Below are 19878 nucleotides of genomic sequence, written 5' to 3'. Positions count from 1 at the left end.
CAGCGCTCATCCACAATGGCAATTAAACACTGGGCCTTTGTTTTCAGACAACCCATCAGTCTTCTGCTGAACTTTTCTCGCTATATAAATAATGCAATTTATGAAAATTTCATCAGGTAAAATAACTAGAAAACAATAACTTCATCTTCCTTCATCCAGAAAGTACATTTGATCCAAGCACAGATGATAACAAATATACAGCTATGTGCAAAGTTCAGCACGAAGGTGGGATACAACCCTTTCAATTTAAGAAAGGCGTATTAAAAAGTACATTCTCTACAGATGATATTTGAAATAGACAGAGAAAAAGTAAAGTACGGCTTGCAAATTGGTAAGCAGATTGCAGAGATACTGGACAGGTCTGAGAATAAAATGCAAATATTTAAAATATTTTTTTCCTCCTGTGAACTCTAGGTCAATAGATAGTCTTCCCTCCCCCAAAGCACCATTATTTTAGGTATTATGTTTTTCATTGTAACACTATTTTTTCCAGAAATACTTAAAATCATACAAAAATAGAGAAAGCTACTCATCCTCTTCGCCCCAATCCAAGAATAAGGTAGAAGCTGTGTTATCTTTCAAAGAGAAAAAAAATAAAAAAGACCTAGAAAGGTAAATGCAAATTCTGTTACCAGCTATTTCACTGAGCTTTAGCGCAAACCTTGGGTCAGCCAGTTTGACACATGAAGAGGCTATGTAGCTACTGTAACTCGGTCATGTTGCCAGATGCATTTAATAATTTGTAAAATTGACTGTGAAATTAAATAGCTTATGTAACTAAGTGTCCTTATAAAATACATGAACACCTGTTTGTTGGAGAAGTATGTGCTTCCACAAATCAGCCAAGAGATACAAAATCAAAGGACACTTGCATATTTCTTTCACCAAAAGTGAGGAGATCAGTTCATCCATTTATCCCTTTCAAATGCGTCAAGTTTTAACAGCCCTCCTCCTTCTGGAGGCATTTTTCTATATATACAAACCAAATGTTCCTACAGTTACAATACAGAAATAATACGTTGCCACAGGCTTGTAAGGTTTAGTTTTTAAACTTAACCAGTTGAAGCCTGGTGCAAATTTACAACCATGCATCCTTGAAAAAATGGATTCCTGACATTACCATCTCATACTCATCTCAACATTTCATCTGTGGTACAACACATTCGAGCACCAGCTAAGGAAGAATACCCTTTATGGGACACATGAGAGCAATTTTGCTAAGCTCTCATTATGGGAAAAGCAACATTTGTAGTAGTAAGAGCTCATAAACATACTAAAGCTACACTTTCAAACCTAATAACAATAGAATATAATATGTTCTTTTTAAATATTAAAGCGATCACTTTGTTTTTATTAAAGCCATAGTAAAATATAGCAAGCAACCAGCCAATCTAACAATAGGAATTGAAATGCAAACACAGAATTACACATCAGCCTGCGAAATACCACCCCAGCCCCCATTTTAATTCACATCTTGTTTAATTAACACGGAAACGTGTTAAAAAGCAGTAACTTGCTTGCTCACCTGGACACGTTTTCTGGAATGTACTCTAGAACTGGGTAGCCATCACTTCTTCTGGATGCCAGCTCCGAATGCGATTTCCAGGTCTCCACTAGCGTGCTGACGGAAGGAAATGAGCTCAAGTGCGGAAACGTCTGCTCTCTCGCAACCGGCCGCGACAAAGATATCGTGCCCTGGGCACCGATCCTGTAGTGAAAGGATTGTCCACCTGAATTTACACCAACAATGGCAGAGGATGGTATACTGTTGTCTTGGTAATAGCTGCCATCGTCAGGCTCCTGCTTAATCCCCACAGGGAGGCCTGGATTTGGAAAACCACTACCTTCACAATTTCCATCAAATGAAGAAACAGGTGGTCCTAAAATCCCAGAAAGAGAGTAGTAGTCTTTGTCATCCATAAAAGAAAAGTATGAGCCATCTGTAAATGGAAAAGGATTTACTGTTTGATTCCCTTTAAAAGAGGCACCGGAACAAGGATGTTTAGTGGACTCTTGCTTCACTGGTACTGAAAAAGGGGAATCGGGATTTATTTTACTGTTTTCTCCAATGCACGCGCTACCGAACGAACCGTCTGGCTCGGGTTTTATGAACTGAACGAGGTTCATCTGGCTGTTGTTTGAGATGGCATTCTCCATTTCCTCCATTTTGGGAAATGGGATTTCTTGAGCACCCTTATCTTTTGTTTCTGGACTGGGAACAGTCTCTTGGCTTCTGCTAGGTCCAGCCGGCGTGCTGGAAGCGGGGAATCCTAGAGAGCTGTTGATGGGGCTACAGATCGAAGATCCCACAGTGCTAACCGCTGGGCTGGAACGAGTGGACCTGTTGGCATTGGAAGGGCTGGCAATAGAGCTTCTTGAGTTCACGTTTGCAGGGCTGGACACAGAAGACCGCATAGTGATATTGTTAGGACTTGAGACGGGAGATTTCACGCTGCAATGACTGGGAGGACTAGAAATTGGTGATTTCATGCTACTTATAGGGCTAGAAAGTGGAGACCCTACGTTGCTAACATGTGCGGGACTGTGCAACATCGACCCCCGGTTTTCAACGTTAGGCGAGCGTGACAAAGGAGTTCCCTGGCCGATGGGGCTGTGCACGGCAAAGTTCCCAAAGTTAGCAGTAGTTGAGGACACAGAGTTAACGCCAGCAGGACTACACACTGAGGAAGTCATGTTCTGAGGACTGCAGCCCGAAGGGCTTTTCTCTTGACACATGATCGGGCTTTTGACAACAGCGTGCATGGCACCGCCATTCATAGTGCTTCCCGAGTCCGACATCAAGGACCTCAAGGGCCTACTGGCACCATGGAGGGGAGAGGAGCAGTGGCCATTCTCCTTGTAGAGCTTCACCAGCTGCTCCACATTCTGGTAGATCTTTCCTGGGCTGCCTTGGTTCTGCTGGTCGTAGGGGTAGTCAGCGTCTCGTATCGAATCCATATACAAACCCATAGATTCGGCCACTGTTGCTGACAGTTCCTTCGACTCTGTTTCGGTTTTGATGTCAGAGGGCAGAACACCAGGCTGACTGCCGTCTTGCTGCAGGCAAGAGAGGAGCTCGGGTTTTTCTTTGTTGTTTCCTGGAGTGCTGCTGTTCGCAAAAGCGCCAGCAGCACAGCTTACGTTTACTATCTCCATATAGTTACTGTCACGAGCCTGCTCTCCAGCACCTAGAGAAGAATACTCCACAGACTGAGAAACTTGACCCCACCGTCTCTCCATCTCTAAGCCTTCTGGGTAGCTGTGGTATCCTTTTGTCTCCATAACTAGCAAAGACATACACAAAAAAGTAAAATTAATAAGTGACAGGACAGTGCAATTTCCTAAGGAAATTTCCTAATTTCCTAAGGAAACAAGGCGTATCCGCTCACTCTGTCTATCCCCGTCTGTCTGCTTGCCAGTCCTGCTTCCCGCCCCATCAATCACTTCTCAACCATTTGTCCAGTTTCAATCAAACCAAGGGAGAAGGTGTCACAGATACAACAGTCCTATCGGTTCAGAGAGAAAACGAGCCAACAGACTGCAACGACCCCAATTCCTGCCCCCGCCTTGCCCCAAAAGGGGCAACTGGGCAGCACCAGCACAACCCTGCGGCCAGTGCCAGCGGCACCACCAAAGACCTCACACTGTCATGTTGTAGGGACAGCAAAGCAGGAAAGGCTGGTGATCTACAAGGGTTTCTCTTTATCCTTCAGTGCTAGAAATGATGCTTTGAAAGAAAGCAGCAGTTCTGCAGGGCTGGGCACAGACCTGCCCTTACACAGCCACGCAAGCTTGTTGCACGGTCGCCAGAGGGGACGCAGAAGGATGGGCTGAGCGGGGAGAAAAGCATCACAAAAGTTTCTTCCACAGAAGGAAGGGGATGTGGGACTAATAAACAGGTCCGTAATTGCACCAACCTCCATGGCAGACAGCAAGAGGAATACGTAAAGGAAAGTAAACCTTCTTATAAAAAAGGCCCTAAACAAGCTTCCCACCCACCACGCCACTCTCCCTAGGCAGGGAGCAAGATGCATGCCCATTTTCTAAGTGGTCACGCGTTACTTTGAAAATATTCTCCATTATTCTGAAAATTGTGTACAGGTAACAGCAACTTTTCTTTTTTCTTGAAAGGAATTAGTTCATCATCATATTGTTAAAACTGCAGAAACTTAACCGCCGTTATTTGCGATACCAACATTATGCAAAGATTTTTCCCCTTTCAAGAAGTATTAATTTTCTAATTTTAACAGCATTTCATTGCCTTAACACTACTTATAAATAATTTTTAAGTAAAACCGCAAAACAAAACAAAACAAAACAAAACCCTTAAAGAGAAAGACTGGAATAGTTCTTTGCCCTTACTTAGGGCTATATCCCTATACCTACGTTCCTCTCAGGGGCAAGTTTTATTAGAAGATGATCGTGTGTACCGAATCACATCCCTCTAGCCTAAAATTTTCAGCCAGAAGTGCCTGCTTTCACAGAAAGTCACTCCCGGATAATCACTTACCCCCGATTTAAGTGCTGAGCAAGCCTAATTCCTAGAGAAATCAACTGCCGCTGCGGGTGACCAGCATTTCTGAAAACCGGGGGACTCGGTTATAAGGCTTACGGGGAGGGTGCAAGTGGGTTTTAACCCTGACAGCCCCGGCAGCAGCTCGGTGCACGGGGTAGCTCCGGGGACAGGCCCAAGGCGACCCCGGTGCGTGAGCTCGGCAGCGCCCGGCGGGCGATCCCTCACGCAGCAGCAGCAAAGCTCAAACTTGACGCGGAGCCGAGCGGCAGGCACGCTTCGAAACTTTACCAGACCGAGATCTGGGTCACCCGCGGGAGGGAATTAAAAAAATCGCCCGGTCCCGTGCTGCCGGAGCGAGCGGCGCCGCTCGGCCAGCGCATCCCGGAGCGCCGGGAACCGGCCGGGAGAGCCTCGCGGGGCTCGGCTGGGCTCCGCACCCCGGCGATACGCGGGCGCAGCACGGCGGCTGCCGGGCACCGCTCGCCCCGTCCCCGGGCTGCCCCAGGGGGCAGCAGGGGGCTCCGCTGTGCTTCCCCCAGCCCCGAGCACGGCCCCACAGCCCCCGGCACCCCCCGAGGGCGGCCATTTGCGCTCCTACCCCGCCGGGAAGCCCGGCGGCCAGGACGCCACCAAAACCCAAACCCCCCCAAACCTCCCCGCCGGGGCTGCTCCCCTCACAGCCCGCGGCCGCGCTGCCCCGGGGGTCCCGCGGCCGGCCGAGCCCCCCGGGTTCGGTACCTGTTGCGGCGGGGCGCCTCCTCCTGCCAGGAGGGAGCGAGGGCGGAGCGGGGCGGGGCGGCTCCCCCGGCCCCGCTGCCTGCCCCGGTGCCTGCCCCGGTGCCGGTGCCGGTGCCTGCCCCGGCCCCTGCCGCTGCCCGGCCGGCCGAGGCGCGGCGCGCCGCCCGGTGACACGGCGCGGCAGCCGGGAGGGGACGGCCCCAGGTGCCAAGTCCTTTAAAAACATGTCACATGCCCAGATAAATTCAAGTTGACGTCCCGCCCGCCGCGCGCCCCCATTGGCCGCCCACCGCGCGGCGGGGGCCTGCCCGCCTCCCCATTGGCCGGCCGGCGCCGTCACTCAGCCGCCGGGCGACATGACTGATACAAAGTTGCTGCGACACAGGCGGCGCGGCGCGGCTCCTTAAAGCCGCAGGGGCGCCGCGGCCCCCGCCGGAGCCGTCCCCCCGCGCGGAGCCGCGCCCCCGGGGGGCGCCGCGGGGCGGGGGCGCGGGGCGGCCCCCCGCGGGCAGGTGGAGGTGCGCGGGGCGCGGCCGCCCCCGCCCGGTGCCCGCAGGGCCGGGCATCGCCTCTGCACCGGCCCTGGATTTCCGCGTTTGTCGGCAGCGCATGAATATGCATGCAGAGCCGGTGCGGGGATGGGTTAAAAGGGAGGGGGGAAAAAAAAAAAGGGAAAAAGGGGAAAAAAAAAAAAGCGCCGAGGTTCAAGGACTCGTCCTCTGCACGCCGCCGGGCTCGTCCCGCCGCGCTCCGCCGGCGAGGGGCTGCCGGCACCGGCACGGCGTCCCGCGGGCTGCGTGCCCCCTTACCGGGGAGAAGCGGGGAAAACAGAGAGAAAAAAAAAAAAAAACGAAAAAAAAAAAAAACCCCAAGGAGCGCCCAGCAAACTTTGAGCCCGCGGTCCCAACTCGCTCCGCGAGCCCTCGCCCCCGGCCCCCGCAGCGCCCCGCGCCCCCCGAGGAGGGCTCCGCGCCCCCGCGTCCCGCCCGGAGCCGGCGGCGGGGGCCGCGCATCGCCGCGGGGCTGCGCGCACCTCGGCCCCGGCTCGCATCCCCCGCGCATCCCCTGAGAGCAGCGAGGAACTCCGCTCGCCCTCGGTAGCGGCGGCGAAGGCGCGACCACGGCCGGGCTCGGGGCTCACGTGCCTCGCCCATCTCCGCGCCGTGCCCCGAAATCGGGCACCGGCCGAGGAGGACGAGGAGGAGGCGGTGAGACCCGCGGGGCTGCCTCCGCGCTTCCCCCGGCGAGCAATGGCCGTGCCCTTCCTGCGAAGTTTTCCCCGCCGGGGACGGGACCGGCCGTGACCTGGATCCGCCGGCTCGGGTGGCAGCCGCCCGGCCGGCCCCCGGCGCCCCGCTCCGCGCCCCGCGCAGGGTCCGCGCCGCACTCACCTCCTCTACGACATGGTGGCGCGGCGGGAGGAGGCACGGCCCCCGGCTACTGCCAGAGAACCATCCGGCAGCGAGCCTGCACCGGCACCGGGGAGAGAAAAAAAAAAAAAGGGGGGGGGGGGGGAAAGAGGGAGGGGGGAGAGAAAAAAAAAAGTGTGCGGAGGGAAATGGTGGGAGCGGGGCTGCGGCAGGCGGCGGGGTGCCCTCGGAGCGGCTCGGCTGGGCTCGGCGCGGCCGGGCGGACAGCTCCCACCATGGACGCCTAGGTGGGTGGGTGTTCCCGCGGGTCACACCCTCGCCCGCCGGCGGAGGGGAGCGGGGGGTGGATCCAGGAGCGGGGAAGGGGGGCGGGGGGTTCGAGGAAAGGAGAGAAAAAAAAAAAAAAAAGTGGTGGGGGGGGACGGGGGAGGGAGAGAGACACCCTCAAAGAAAAAAATAAAAAAGCCACGGGAGGGGAGAAAAAAAAAAAAAGCCAAACTTATGTCATTCCAGGTAAAACTCCCATCTGCGCCACCAAGGAAGAGGAGGGAGGAGAGTGGCGAGGGTGTAAACTTTTTCCTCCCCCCCCCTCTCCCCGGTGCTGCCCGGCCCCTCGCAGCGCCCGGCGGCCGCGCCGCCCCCTCCCGGGCCGCCCGGCCGGCCCGACGGCACTCGGCGGCTCCCGGCGGCTCCCGGCGGCTGCCGGCGGCTCCCGGCGGAGCGGCGCCGCGGGGTTTCTCACGCACGGAGCCCGCCGCCGCCGCCGCCGCCGCCGCGGTTCCTGGTTCGCGGAGCCGCCGGAGGAAGGGAAGGAGGGCGGGCGGCGGGGAGGCAGGGCGGGCGGCGGGGGAGGAGGAGTGTCTCCCCGCGCCCTTCCCCCGGCCGAGCGGCTCTCCCGGCCCCGGAGGCGGTGGCGGTGGCGGCGGCGGAGGAGCACACCCCCCCCCCCCCCCCCCCGCCGCGCTCGGTTCCCCCCCTCCGCCGGGCTGCCGGCAAACGCGGGGACCCCCCTTTCCTTGTCCCCCCCCTAGCGGCGTGCCCTCGGGGTCAGCCCGGGCAGCACCGAATCCGTCCCGATTTCGTAAACAAATGTGAAAAATGTGCACGTAAAAAAAAACGTTTCCCCGTTAATAAAAAAAAAATAACTAAAAAGCGCTAACATCGATACGGGTTCTTAAATTAATATTTCGCTTGTGGCTACGATGTCTGAATGCCGATTATTTTGAAGTTCGGGGCTTTAAATGTCTCTTCGTTGAAGCATCTTTAAAAAAAAATGAAGCGTCGGAGGGAGGGCAAGTTGGCCGTGTTTTAATACCCTCGGTGAAGTGTTTAAACATGCAAAAGGACCGCTCGCGGAGAGGGATCTCTACCTGTGCCAAAGCCTCGGTAGGACCGGGGCCTTAAAAAAGGCGATTATTTTATCAGCTGTTGTTTGCATCCGTCAAAGTTTGCGGGTAACTTGATAAATGTTAAATAGGGAAGCATAAAGTGCTGCTAAGGCCAGACTTCGAGATAACAGCGCATTCAGTAGCTTAATTTCACAATTAGTTTGCTATATTATTGGAAGCAAATCATATTTCACTGTGCCTACACTAGCGCTCTATTTTTAGCCAGAATGTAGCTAAAAAGGAGGAACCTACCGAGACGTATTATAACACAGAATGCGAACAATTCTCTTCTCTCTCCTTTTACTCCTTTCGTGTCATACAGCTGCTTTGGAACACAGATCATTTATTAATCCGGCAGAGCTGCCCCCGGTGGCGTGGAAGCTGCAGTCCCAGGGCAGAGGAAAGTTCCCCACAACTCCGCGCAAAGCAAATCCCAGGGGTGCCAAAAGCACCCGAGCACCTCGGCTGCTCTGAGAGCTGCCGTGCTGAGCACAATTACCTTATGGCAATTTATAGGAGCGGGGTGTTTGACTGATGGGTTGCGCTTCTTTTGTCTTACTCTTCCTGCTATTCTTGTGTGCTTGATTTATTTATTTTTCTTTTTTTTTTCAGGGCAAAGGTGTAAATGAAAAAGGCATCTGAAATGCTTGGAGGCAGTCTCAGCCTTAGTGTGGCATGATTATTATTATTGCTGATGAGCAGAAAGGAGAGTGAAAATAAAGTTTAGGGAATAAATCCAATATACCAAATGTTTGATTTTTTTTTTTTTCCCATTGTGTTACACCCAGAGATGGCTGCTGGAAGGATAAAGCACCCTTCCCAGCACATGCAAGATGCTCACGATGCTCACAGATTTTCCACAAATTCAGTAGAAACCTCATTTGTTTTCTGCTTGTGGTTCACAGGAGCACTTAGCTTTTTAGTGGTTGACACTAGATCTATTTTTAGCAGCATTTTAACAGCTGTCACTAACAACTAAGATCTCATCTTGAACGGGGAAGGGAGATTATCTGTTTTATTTAAAAAATCAAACTACATGATTGTCAGATTATAAAATGCAATTTGGATCTCTATCTGACAAAAGAAAAAGGCTATCTTTTCTCATTGTGCCAATTCCATAAAAAAAAAAAAAAAAAAAAGGACCTACAGTGGGCTCAATAAAATAACACACGGAATCTGTGAGGTTTGGAAATAATGCTGTTTAAGCACATACAAATGTGTGTATATGTATATATATATATATATATCGTGTTTTGAATTCTGCTCAAAGTGATCCCCTTGCTGCCTTCTGCAGCTGTGTCATGATGGGGAAAATGCAAAGAGTTTCAGTCGTGGTTTTCCAAGTAGGTCAAGAGGAACAGCGTGGACACCTCCGACGAGCAATTCTCTTCCCTCTCCTTGTATTTTAGACGAGGTTAACTCATGTCAGACACGTGGCACTGAAAGCAGCAGACAGACAAGTGTAAGCCACTCTGTAGCAGATGTCATCTCTGCTCCTAAAGATAGTGGCAAATTTGCTGTGGATAATGCATTACTAAACAAGATAAGGCTGGAGCTCGGCGAGTGTCAAATCTTACCTCCTCCCAAGCTTGGGAAAGTGAGCGAATTTGTATCAGGGGCTGCAGGAGCAGCGGTGTGTTGTAAAAGCAGCCTACTGTACTGTCTCGCTTAGAGGTCATGTGCCCTATTTTGAGAACTGAACCAAAGCGGATGAAGTTTTGAGTCGCTTCCAACTAAGGCAGCTGGGCATTTCCCACTGCACTCCAGCTCCAGCCTCGGAAAGCAGGCGACCACATGGGCAAATATCTAAGTCCTTTAACTGATGTTACGCACCGGAGATTTACGTTTTACGCTATTTGCCTCGCGTGCTTTTGATTACTATAGCTGACTGGGAGGTAACATTTTGGGAAGACCGCTGCTAACCTGGGGAAATGGTGGGCATGACAGGGCAGGGGTTACTTTCCCTGTTCAACAGGTGCGAGTTTTCTGAGAGAGGAGCCTACAGCCTCCCCTAACCCCCCAGTTAATAGCATCCCATCTTCCTGAGCAAAAGTCTTGAGAACGCTTTACAAGCCCTGGGAAAATGTAAGTAAATGTGTTTTCTGTATGGCATGCTCATGTTCTCCCAGACATCAATATTTTATCTGTTTGGACTAATTTTGAACAATTTTATTTTCTAATTATAGTTAAGTCTTTTAGCTGAGCAACAGAACATTTTCCCTTTTAACCTGGATTCTTTCTTTTCTTTCCTTTCCTTTTTTTTTTTTTTCTCTCTCTCTCTCTTTTTTTCCTCTCTCTCTCTCTCTTTTTTTTTTTTTTAATTTTTAATGCTTCTTAATGGCCCATGTTATAACCATGGTTGAACCACATCTAAGTATAGTACAATTGCATTTCTAATGCATATTGGCTTTAGCAACCACTTGCTTATGTAAAGGGCCAAGACATGCACTTGAAAGCACAGATTTCCAATACGTTTAAAATCACAGTTTTTATTGATGATCAGCACTGATTGTTTCATCTGGTTCAAAATGAAAACGTCTCACAAGGAATTATATGTCTTGAATCATGGGTCCCATTGACAATGGTAGGGTAAATGAAGCACAGGTAATAACAGGCAGGAATTTATATTTTTTGTAGCTTTAACATTGCTGTATCTATTTATGTTGTTTATATTCATCTTCTAGCTTGTTTACTACCTGCGCTATTGTTCGAAACTACAACCTGTAAAAAGCAGCACACTAGAAACATTGTCACTGCCATAGAACTCAGACTTACCTCGATATTAATGAATTCCAACAATAAAAGGTAGTGGCAGCTAATTGTATCTTAATATTTATCTACTACCTACTGGCATTCGTACAGTATCAAATGGTAACTCATACCGTAATCTGATTAAAATTTTGTAGTAACCATAATAGTACTGCACCTATGCCAAAAATCCAGACATTGTGTTTAACAGCAGTAAAAATAAGAGAGCAAAGAACACCCTCCAGCACTTAATAAACATATCAAATGCAAATTGGAGGAAATTATTTAATCACTCTATAGGCTAGTTAATTTTGATGATTATTCACAGTTCTTGTAGAAATACTTACCAAGGAACAAGTTAGTACCAAAATTGTCATGACATCAAGGTCGTAAGTAGAATTTGAAACTCGCTGTATAGAGGAAATTACCTTCTTGATTAAATGAAGGTGCAGCTTTAAATTTCTGATAGCAAAAGGAGAATCCTTCTGCAATTTTCCAGATTCTTCCATAATCCTGAAATTACCTGCTCTCAGATGTTATGCAGTGAAGGACAGTTTGGTATTTATCTGCATGATCATGTTCACTTTGAGACTTAAAAGACATTTGTTTTCTAAATTCTTAAAAACCTTTATTTCCTGCCTGGAAAAGAGAGATTTCTGGTGGGCTTTCCACGACACGTACAGTGAAGAGCCTGAAGAGAGCGATACAATGAAGCTGTGTTCTAAGAAAGTATCCTAACTCTGAGGACGAAGGTCATACCAGGATTTGTCTGGCCTAAACTAAGTGTCTGGTAACCCAGAGTAATGCATTGCAAAATTTTCCCACTGTGCCTTCTGATACTTGTCCCACAAGCCAGGACAGGGTTTCAGTATGACAGAAATTTTGCCATGTTTGATGGGTTGGTCTCTGATAGTCCCAGACACATGCAAATAAACCAAGTGATTCACCTGCCCATGAGAGCAGGTATCCTTACCAACGCAGTTGCATGGCTATGGTTTATTCTCTTTTGTGCAAGTGCAATGGTCACCAGAGTGGTTTCAAAAAACGGTGCTGTTGGTGTGTCCGTGCTTGTACAATCCTGGCTCCTGCAGCACCCAGTCACCGTGCAAATGTATTTCTTCCGAGTTTGGGAGAGAAGGGAAGCATTGTTCCCATTTCATAGGCAGGGAGAGGAGAAACAAAGGATTTATCTGAGGTCACCTCAGGAGGCAATGACAAAGCCTGGTGCTTCCCAAATCCCAGCTCCCTGCTTTTCATCACAGGACCAGATTTCCTTTTCAGCCATTGCCTTCCCATCCTTGCTGCATGAACACTAATGACGTATGGTTAAAACACATTTGGTTGTTGTCTGGGGAAGGCAAATGCACCGTGGTCTGTTTGAATGCATTCATTATCGAAATGAATTTAGAAAACCCACGTTGTCAGGGCTTTTTGCTGTACGGATTAGCAGCAGCCCCTGAAGATTGACATTACCTTGCCTGCTCGAGCCTTGTCAGAAGAGGCACATTCCACGAATGTGCAAGAATTTCTGGCATGAATTCTTGTACATGCACATTTACATTTTGGCTTCTGCGCGTGCTGTTCTTGCTCTTGCCACTTTGAACTCTGCTTTTCGTGAGTAATTCCAACAACAAAATTCAGTCCCTCATATATACATGGAAAGCAAACACAAAAGAGGCAGGAAGGGGGCCAAATTGAAGCAATTTAAAATGTTCTTCTTTATTTATTTATTTTGCATTACGTATGCAGCTCTGGCTAGACAGTCGCAAAGCAGAAATTATGTATCCTTCTCAAGACTTCTAAAGGAAGATCAGCCAGGACTCAAAGGAAATCTTGTTTATTTAGGAGTCGAAGTTGGTCCAGGGCAGGAATGATGGAGAGTTTAGCAAACCAGTACTGCTCTTCCAGCATGTTTCAGTTTTGTTCTCTATGCATGACTTAAAATTTGAAGAACTGAGCCAATCTGAAATCATTTGTGTTAGACAGCTATGCATAAGACGTGGCTACTTCTAAATGTAAGATTAGGTACTGATTTTTTCATCTACTTTCTTTGGTTCTCTTCCAGGCAAAGGACAGCTTCCACCATGATACTCTTCCTGCAGATGAGCTTCACTTTTCAAGTCCTGAGCATTGCTCTTTTCAGTAAGAGGAATGTATAAAATAATGAAAGGAAGCACAGGAATATTTAAGGAACTGAGATACTGAGCTGGACTGCAGCATTTATGCTACTTTTATATAATTGTAACAATAGTGATTGTAACATGATTTACATCGTTAAGACAGAAAGGATTAGGTCTTTTTTTTGCTGGGAGTCATCAAAAATGAATAAATGAACTAGTCATTTTTATGTCAAAGCCTATACCGAAGGGTGCCCAGTTCCAAGCAGGTGCTTCCTTGTAAACCCAGTGTGGAGAGTAAATGAGTCCCGGGGACTGTCGCTCCTTGTTGATCATCAGTGGGCGTAGATGCAGTAGATGTAAAGGTCTGTGACTCACTGAGCTTTCTGAGGTGAAACCAGAAAGGAGTAGATAATTGCACCATTATGAAAAGAATTATCACAGTTTGATTACAGAAGAAAATCCTCTAATGGTGCCATGCGTCTTGGGAACTTGAATAGGCAATGGGACCAAAAGTGAGGAGTTTATGTCAAGGAATGGCAGTGTCCCCTTTAACTGATCCATTTTAATCAAATGTGTCAGAAAGATGATCTGCAGGACTGAAGATGCAGTGGGTCAAAACAGCCTAAGGCACTTTGCCATGCCAATTCTGATTAAAATAAAGAAGAAGACAGATCTGAGAGATAAAGTGACACAGGCAAGACATTTCTGAATCCACAAATTACTGGAATAATTCCTAAAAGATATTATGTGACCTCCTGTCTTCTTACATATGAAAAAGATACTGAGTTCAAAATTACCCCATCTAGTTTGATAATCTGTAAAATGAAAATTGAGAAGGAGGGCTAACAGGTAATTCAGGTGTTGATTGATATGAGAACTTAAGAACTCAGAGCAGTATGGAGAAGGCATTTCCTTTTAAGGGACACTAAAAAATCATTTGGTGTTAAATAACCCAAAAAAACATGTATATAAAATGTAGTAAGTATTTGGGAAATTGAGAATTAAAAGCAGCTGTGGTATAAAACGATGGCCATCTATGATCTTTATAAAGTGCATGAAACTTGTCAGGATGGGTTTCATGCCAGTAATGACATTATAAGGTGACTACAATTTTGGGCTGTAGGGGTAAAATGGAGAAGGCAATGGATGCGGTCATGGAGAACAATGGTATCTCCTCGTTGACAGCAGTAAGGTGCAGAGGGACACTCATCCACCCATCTCAGCTGTATCAAAGCCTCGAAGTACACAAATGAAAGCCTGTCATTTTCTCTTTCCGTTTCAGTCTTTGTGGAGGATTTAGTGATGCTATCTACTGAGTAAGGTGGGCAGCAGTACTTGGGGAGGCACCACAAGTCTTTGGGAAATGGACCAATGAAATAGGGGACTTGGAGCACTCCCTCAGGAGGGAGAAACTGAGTTTTTTTAAAAAAAGAAGTTGGTGTGGGGAGACTCAGCACCCTGGCCAGGAGAGCAGGGAGGTGTCCGTGGTCTTCAGCTGGCCCCTCTCCCTGTGAGGCCCCTTCATCTGCAGCAGGTAGAGAGTCAATGGCGAGACACAGTTCTAGGGAGGCTGAGGGCTGAGGACAGTAATAGTGTATAAATAGGATAGAAATGGAACTGGAGAAAGAAGGCAGCAGAAATGTGTTTCATATGAAGCACCTCCTTCAATTTCCCCTTAGCTAGTTTGGGTTCTTGACTTCAGGGTTATGGTTTGGTGGGCAGAGACTGTTAGGAGTCTTTGACTTTTGCCTTCGAAATTGTTACAGGGGGGCAATCGTTCACAACTCTGATACTGAAATACATTTCTGTGAAGTTCGGAAAGGGCTGGCAAAGATGGATTGATCCCCGAGTGGAAAGGTGATGTGATACGGTACACATGAAGAGAGAGGAAGGTATTTCTTGTCAGGTGTCTTCATAGCCAGGATTGAAGCCCTCCCATATTATGTCCCAGTGGCCTTGGTAAGAAATAAGACATAACACTCTTGTTGTGGACCATTCAGGAGAGCTGTTCAGAGAAACCTTTGTTTGAAGTGACAGATAAAACAGTCCATCAAAACCATAGAAATATATCTCCTCCATCCTCCTTTTCCTCTGCTTCCCCAGTTCCCTGCACCTCTGTAAAATCTAAAAGGAAGAGGGAGGCTGCAGACACACGTTACAAATCTTATCCAAAGACCATCTGTAAATGACAGTGTATGCCTTCAAATGTGTTCAGTGGTTATTCCTTGTTTGATGCAGCAGTGGCCACATAATTATGTTGCTTCAGGGCTTGCTAGAATGTAATATTAAATCTGATTCCAGTTATTGCTGTGCATCCCTGCTATTTTTACTTGTTGGATTTAAAGTTAATAATACTTTGACATTATCCTTGGTTCAGGTGAATGCATATCTTCTTCTCAGAGACAACGGGTTTTCCATGAGAGAAAAAACAGGAGATTTGTCCCATAGCTAATGCCTGTACATTGAAATGGGCACTCTTCAAAGTGTTGCACATCACAGGAAAAAGCTTAATGCCACAAAGACATTGATAAAATCAATCAAAGACACAGTGGAAGTTACTGTACGGCAACAGCACAGGGTCACAGAACACCTAAGTTTGTACACAGATCCCATTGGGGTGCCTCATGCTATCAGGACTGTATACACATCTAGAAACAAGAAGCTTCGTTTTATTAGGATGGTAATGAAATGGAGGAACACTCTGCAAGTGTGAAACTGAGCAGGCTGACAGGCTTAAGGTTGGACTTGAAATTTTAACAAAGCATTAGGTAAATCCCACAGCTCAGGTGGATTAGGCTTTGGGGTGCATTATGAGGACAGGCAGTGACCCATAAAAACGCGTGGCCCAGAGAACTGGAAGACACCACTTCTCTGATTTTTCCCCTCAATATCAGCGTTAGTCCGCTGACACCATAATTTCTGTGAGTGATGGGTAGTGGTATGGATAGTGGCATTGTTGGTACCCAGCTGTGATTTGGGATGATGTACTTCAGGGTCTCTCACTCTTTACCTGCAGAGACCAACAAGTGATTTTGTGATCAGTGACATGACGGCTAAGCCCTGTCGTCTAGAGAAGTGCAGCCAAAAGCCACTGCCCCAGGAAGAGGGCTACTGTGGGCTTAGCCTCTCACTAAACACCAGGTGGTAAGACAGTGTCTCTGGCACGGTGTGCATGAGCTTCACTCACCCTTCAGGTCACCAACAGCTCTGGGCCTTTTGCTGCAGACAGGTAGGATTTCCTGCCTGGTGCAGGGGATTTCTGCTGAGGAAACTCTCAGGCAGATGATGTGCATGGATCTTCTTTGGAAATGTCCCCTGATGTGAGCTTCTCAGGTCTGAACAGCCACAAAGCTTACCCTGTCCCAGTGGTTGGCAGGCTTTCCTTGTGGTTTTCTGCTTTGTCTTTAACAACACGGTCAACCGAAGCTGCATGGCCCTTGCAAGCCATGTGTAAATATATATTCTTTGTGCACAGCTGGATTATAGCCACTGTAAAAGCAAGTAAAACAAGTTGGAGTACATACATCACAGATATGCGTATTAACTTATTTTACAGGTATGTTAACTCAGGAGGTACCATACTTTTGGTCCCTTACCTGGTTTCTGGAGATAGGTTAGCTATCTCTGCACTGCTCGTTATCATGCAATGCACACATGCAAAGTTTGTTATCTTCCTTGTAAAGATAGTCTGTAAAGACCAAGAAGAGAAGAAAAATTGGGCAGACTTCTGTCTGTTGCAGTGTAGGGGAGGAAACATTTTTAAGCCAACTGGTAATATAGATGGAAGAGCTGACCTGAGGCTGGGTAATGCATGCTGTTTCTAAAATCAAGACTAAGTTCTCCAAAAGAAGCTAAACAAGCACGTAGAAATCTTCTGGGTTTTTCCACAGCTTTGAGACTTGAAACTGATGTAGGTGAATAGGGGAAATAAGTTGGCCGAGGAGATAAATAATGACTTGGTAAGAGCTTCAGATTGCAAGAAAGAGGAATCTCACAAAATTCAAAGCCCAAGATCCTGAAGATTTATATTGACTGAAAGACACTATTTTTTTAGGGTTGTATGGTTGTTATGGTTGAAGCACACAACCACACATACATAGCCAAACAGAAGATAAACATCCAAACATAGCAAGATGCTTACTTTACTCTCTCTATGTATGTACAAATTCTTGACAAGGTTAGGTAATACTGTGAACCCACAGAGATAAATGTGGGGACAGAACAGACAGAGATTAACAAAAAAAAAAATTTACTTTGGGTCCAGTATTACATCAGGTGTGGTAGTACTTTGGCATGTCTTAGGATAGATTAACAATAGAAAAATATTATATTGATTATTAATAAATTTTACTGTTCTGCCACTGACTTTAGCTTTTATTTTGTTGCACATCATTCCATGTTTGATAAAGGCTTAATAAATCTATGTATACAATACTAAATGCTATGTTTTTAATAGTTTGAGCAATACATTTACTCAATGTACCCTCTTAAAAAAAGTATTTGTTTATTTGAGAGACAGTTTCAATAGCATGTGGCAGATTATTTTAATAAAACAAAGTGAGATAGATATCTTGAGAGCAAGATCAAATATCTTTAGGAAGGTGCTTGTATCCTAACCCTTTGTGTGTGATTTTAAATTCTGAAGAGGCGAGATAAATAAATGAGAATCACTGACTACAATTCCCTGGTTCACTTGGGTTCGGGAAGGGAAAGACTGTTTGAAATACGTATGACGAGGCTGGATTCTTCATAAGATAAGGTAGAAGAGATTAGTCAGTGAGCCCAAGAAAACAGTCTTTATGAAGGAGACTACCAAGAGGCTGCAGGTGATGTAAACAGATTATATTTCTTGGAGATTAAAGTGAGCTTTTTGACATTTGAGAGACCCTAATAAAAACTGGACTGTGCTTACTGTTGTCTGTGGATGATATTGGTTACTCAGCTGTTTACTCGTAAAAGGAATTCTTAGTGGTCAAATGATGTGGTTTTAGGAAAGGGAATGACCTCTGCAGGAGAGGGGTGAGTACACTTATAAATCATACCAAATGTGATTGAAACTCTCCCACAGGCAAGACAGAAAATCAAATTAACGCAAATATTGTATTAAAGGAGTTTCAGTGGATGCCTTGGAGAGCTCTGATTTTCATGTAAATGCTCATTTAGACTGAGGTTTACTGCCTCCTCAGAATAATGGAAAAGAAAAGAAAAGCATATTTAATTGGAAAGGGAGGGAATGCCAAGGAAATAGATGAATTGCAATTCACTTTCTAGATTTTGCCTCCAGATCTTGTGGCTATGATAACTTGCTGTCTTAAACCGTACAAAGGAAAACAGTAATTGAGCTTCTGTCCGTATAATTTGGGAAATCTTGCTTTTTTTCTTTATCACATCTTTTAGATTATTGCAGCTTCAGATAATTTCCCAGTCAGGTCCTTTTGCATGTCCTTGTGGGAATTGCCTAATGATTGACAGCTTTGATCTGGAAATTGTTGCAGCTAAACTGCTACAATTCATATAGAGACAACTGCCAAATAATTTGACAGATAGATGCCAAGAAATGACGTATCCGGATCTGTGAGCTGTCAGACAAACTTTTTTGAGGAACTGTTGTTTGAGTTTTGTTCCATAGTTATGGTGAACGCTGGGCACAGTCTGCTGGAGAGCCTGTTCCTGGTGGGCTGCAAGGAGCTGACCTTGCCAGTGCTCTGCAAAAGCGGTGTGCTGGGATGGGCGATGGCTGCCAGCAGTAGATCCCAACAAAATGATCATCAGAAACTATGTATTTTGTGGTCTTGGCACCAGCCCCCAGGCAAATAGTTACGTGCCTGGAAGAGTGTGAAATTGACGTAAAATGTTTCCTGAAACTGGATTCTTAATAAAAAGCCTGAGAGTAAATAAGATAATTTTAAATGAGCTCAGGATGAACCTAAGAGAACGCAAATATATAGTACTTTTGCAGCTGCTTTCCTTCACCCTCCCCTCCACATTTACACACACACACACATACACACACAAAAGAACCAAAAGGGAGAGTATTAAGATTTATCCTGGCAGTAAAAATCAACACAACTGCAAATGCTGTGGTATCATGTAGGCTATCAGGCAACTGAGGCTGCACATGTTCAAACTGAACTAAGTAAACACATTTTGTTTGCATTTAAGCTAATGCCTGAACACTGGAGTTAACCTCCTGATGCTACAGTCAGGGCAGGTGCAAGGTGGTTTTCCTAATCTAGCAACCTGAGGTGCTGACCGGGTAGTGTGAACAATTTCATTCTTAAGTATCCTTTTGCATTTGTCTATGTACTGCGACACTTAATGCAGTGGGGTACAGAAAATCTCTTCAAATTTAACAGAATAAACCTTAAAATGAGCTTTCATTGTTGCATGCTTTCATATTCTATAATGTGCAAAGTTACATAATGGTACATTAAGTAGGCTTTAAGTTGGAGAAAGTGACCTGGAGCCCAAAGGTGGCAATGCACTAATTAGGATACACAGGAGAAATGTTAAAGGAGAAGCTGTAAAGAGGGAGGGAAGGATGCTTGCCACTCCGTGCAGCAATACATGACTCTTCAGCCACCAAACCCAATCACAGGGGAGGAGGAATACATAAACAGGAAAAGAGAGCAAAGAAGTCATTTAATTGTGGGCTAGAGAAGAAAACATCTCTTGGGAGATTTATTCTGGACGGCTCGATGTCTGTGCTAGTGGGAGTAGGGAAGACGCAGCTAAGAGCTCTCTGGGTCCTGGCTGTCCTGGAGTAAGTCGGATATGCAGATTAACTGAAATGGTGAGGTGCTGTAGCAGTGAAGGAAACTAAGCACACTGTGCAACATATTAATAATATTTCCTGCTGTTTCATCCTTCTCGTAACTTTCTAAATCACCCTTCTGTCTTGACAGCATCCCAATCTGTGGTCTGCTCATTTCTGGTCCCTCCAGCAGCAGTCCCCAGTCTGCTGTCCCAGCCTCCATCGTTCCTGTGCCACAGCCCCT

At 46.7% G+C, this 19878-nt stretch overlaps 2 protein-coding genes across 5 annotated transcripts in view; one reads left to right on the top strand and one right to left on the bottom strand.

Annotated features, from left to right (window-relative positions):
- The window catches only part of NR3C2 (nuclear receptor subfamily 3 group C member 2), a 202663-nt gene extending 195398 nt beyond the window's left edge, over positions 1-7265 (bottom strand). For 2 of the 4 annotated variants that reach the window (XM_080588624.1, XM_080588626.1), the window contains exons 1-2: positions 6646-7265; positions 1526-3284 (exon numbers count right to left, since the gene is read on the bottom strand). In XM_080588624.1, coding sequence (XP_080444750.1) covers positions 1526-3282 — 1757 coding nt within the window. In that variant the 5' untranslated portion in view covers positions 3283-3284; positions 6646-7265. Of the gene's footprint in view, positions 1-1525; positions 3285-5254; positions 5617-6645 lie in introns of those variants that run through there. The other 2 variants (XM_080588625.1, XM_080588623.1) reach the window with 2 other exon arrangements.
- LOC308194720 (uncharacterized protein) lies at positions 5893-9975 on the top strand (the record flags this gene model as incomplete). Its single annotated transcript, XM_080590921.1, has 3 exons — positions 5893-5896; positions 6149-6462; positions 7138-9975. The coding sequence occupies 3 exons, from the start codon at positions 5893-5895 to the stop codon at positions 7717-7719; spliced, it is 900 nt and encodes a 299-aa protein (XP_080447047.1). The 3' UTR covers positions 7720-9975.
- Between the last annotated feature and the right edge of the window lie 9903 nt (positions 9976-19878).

Source organism: Anser brachyrhynchus (assembly GCF_964034855.1).
Source record: "Anser brachyrhynchus genome assembly, chromosome: 4".
Taxonomy (NCBI): Eukaryota; Metazoa; Chordata; class Aves; order Anseriformes; family Anatidae; genus Anser; species Anser brachyrhynchus.
Note: the sequence above shows the minus strand (reverse complement) of the source record. Positions and strands in the feature narration are given on the sequence as shown.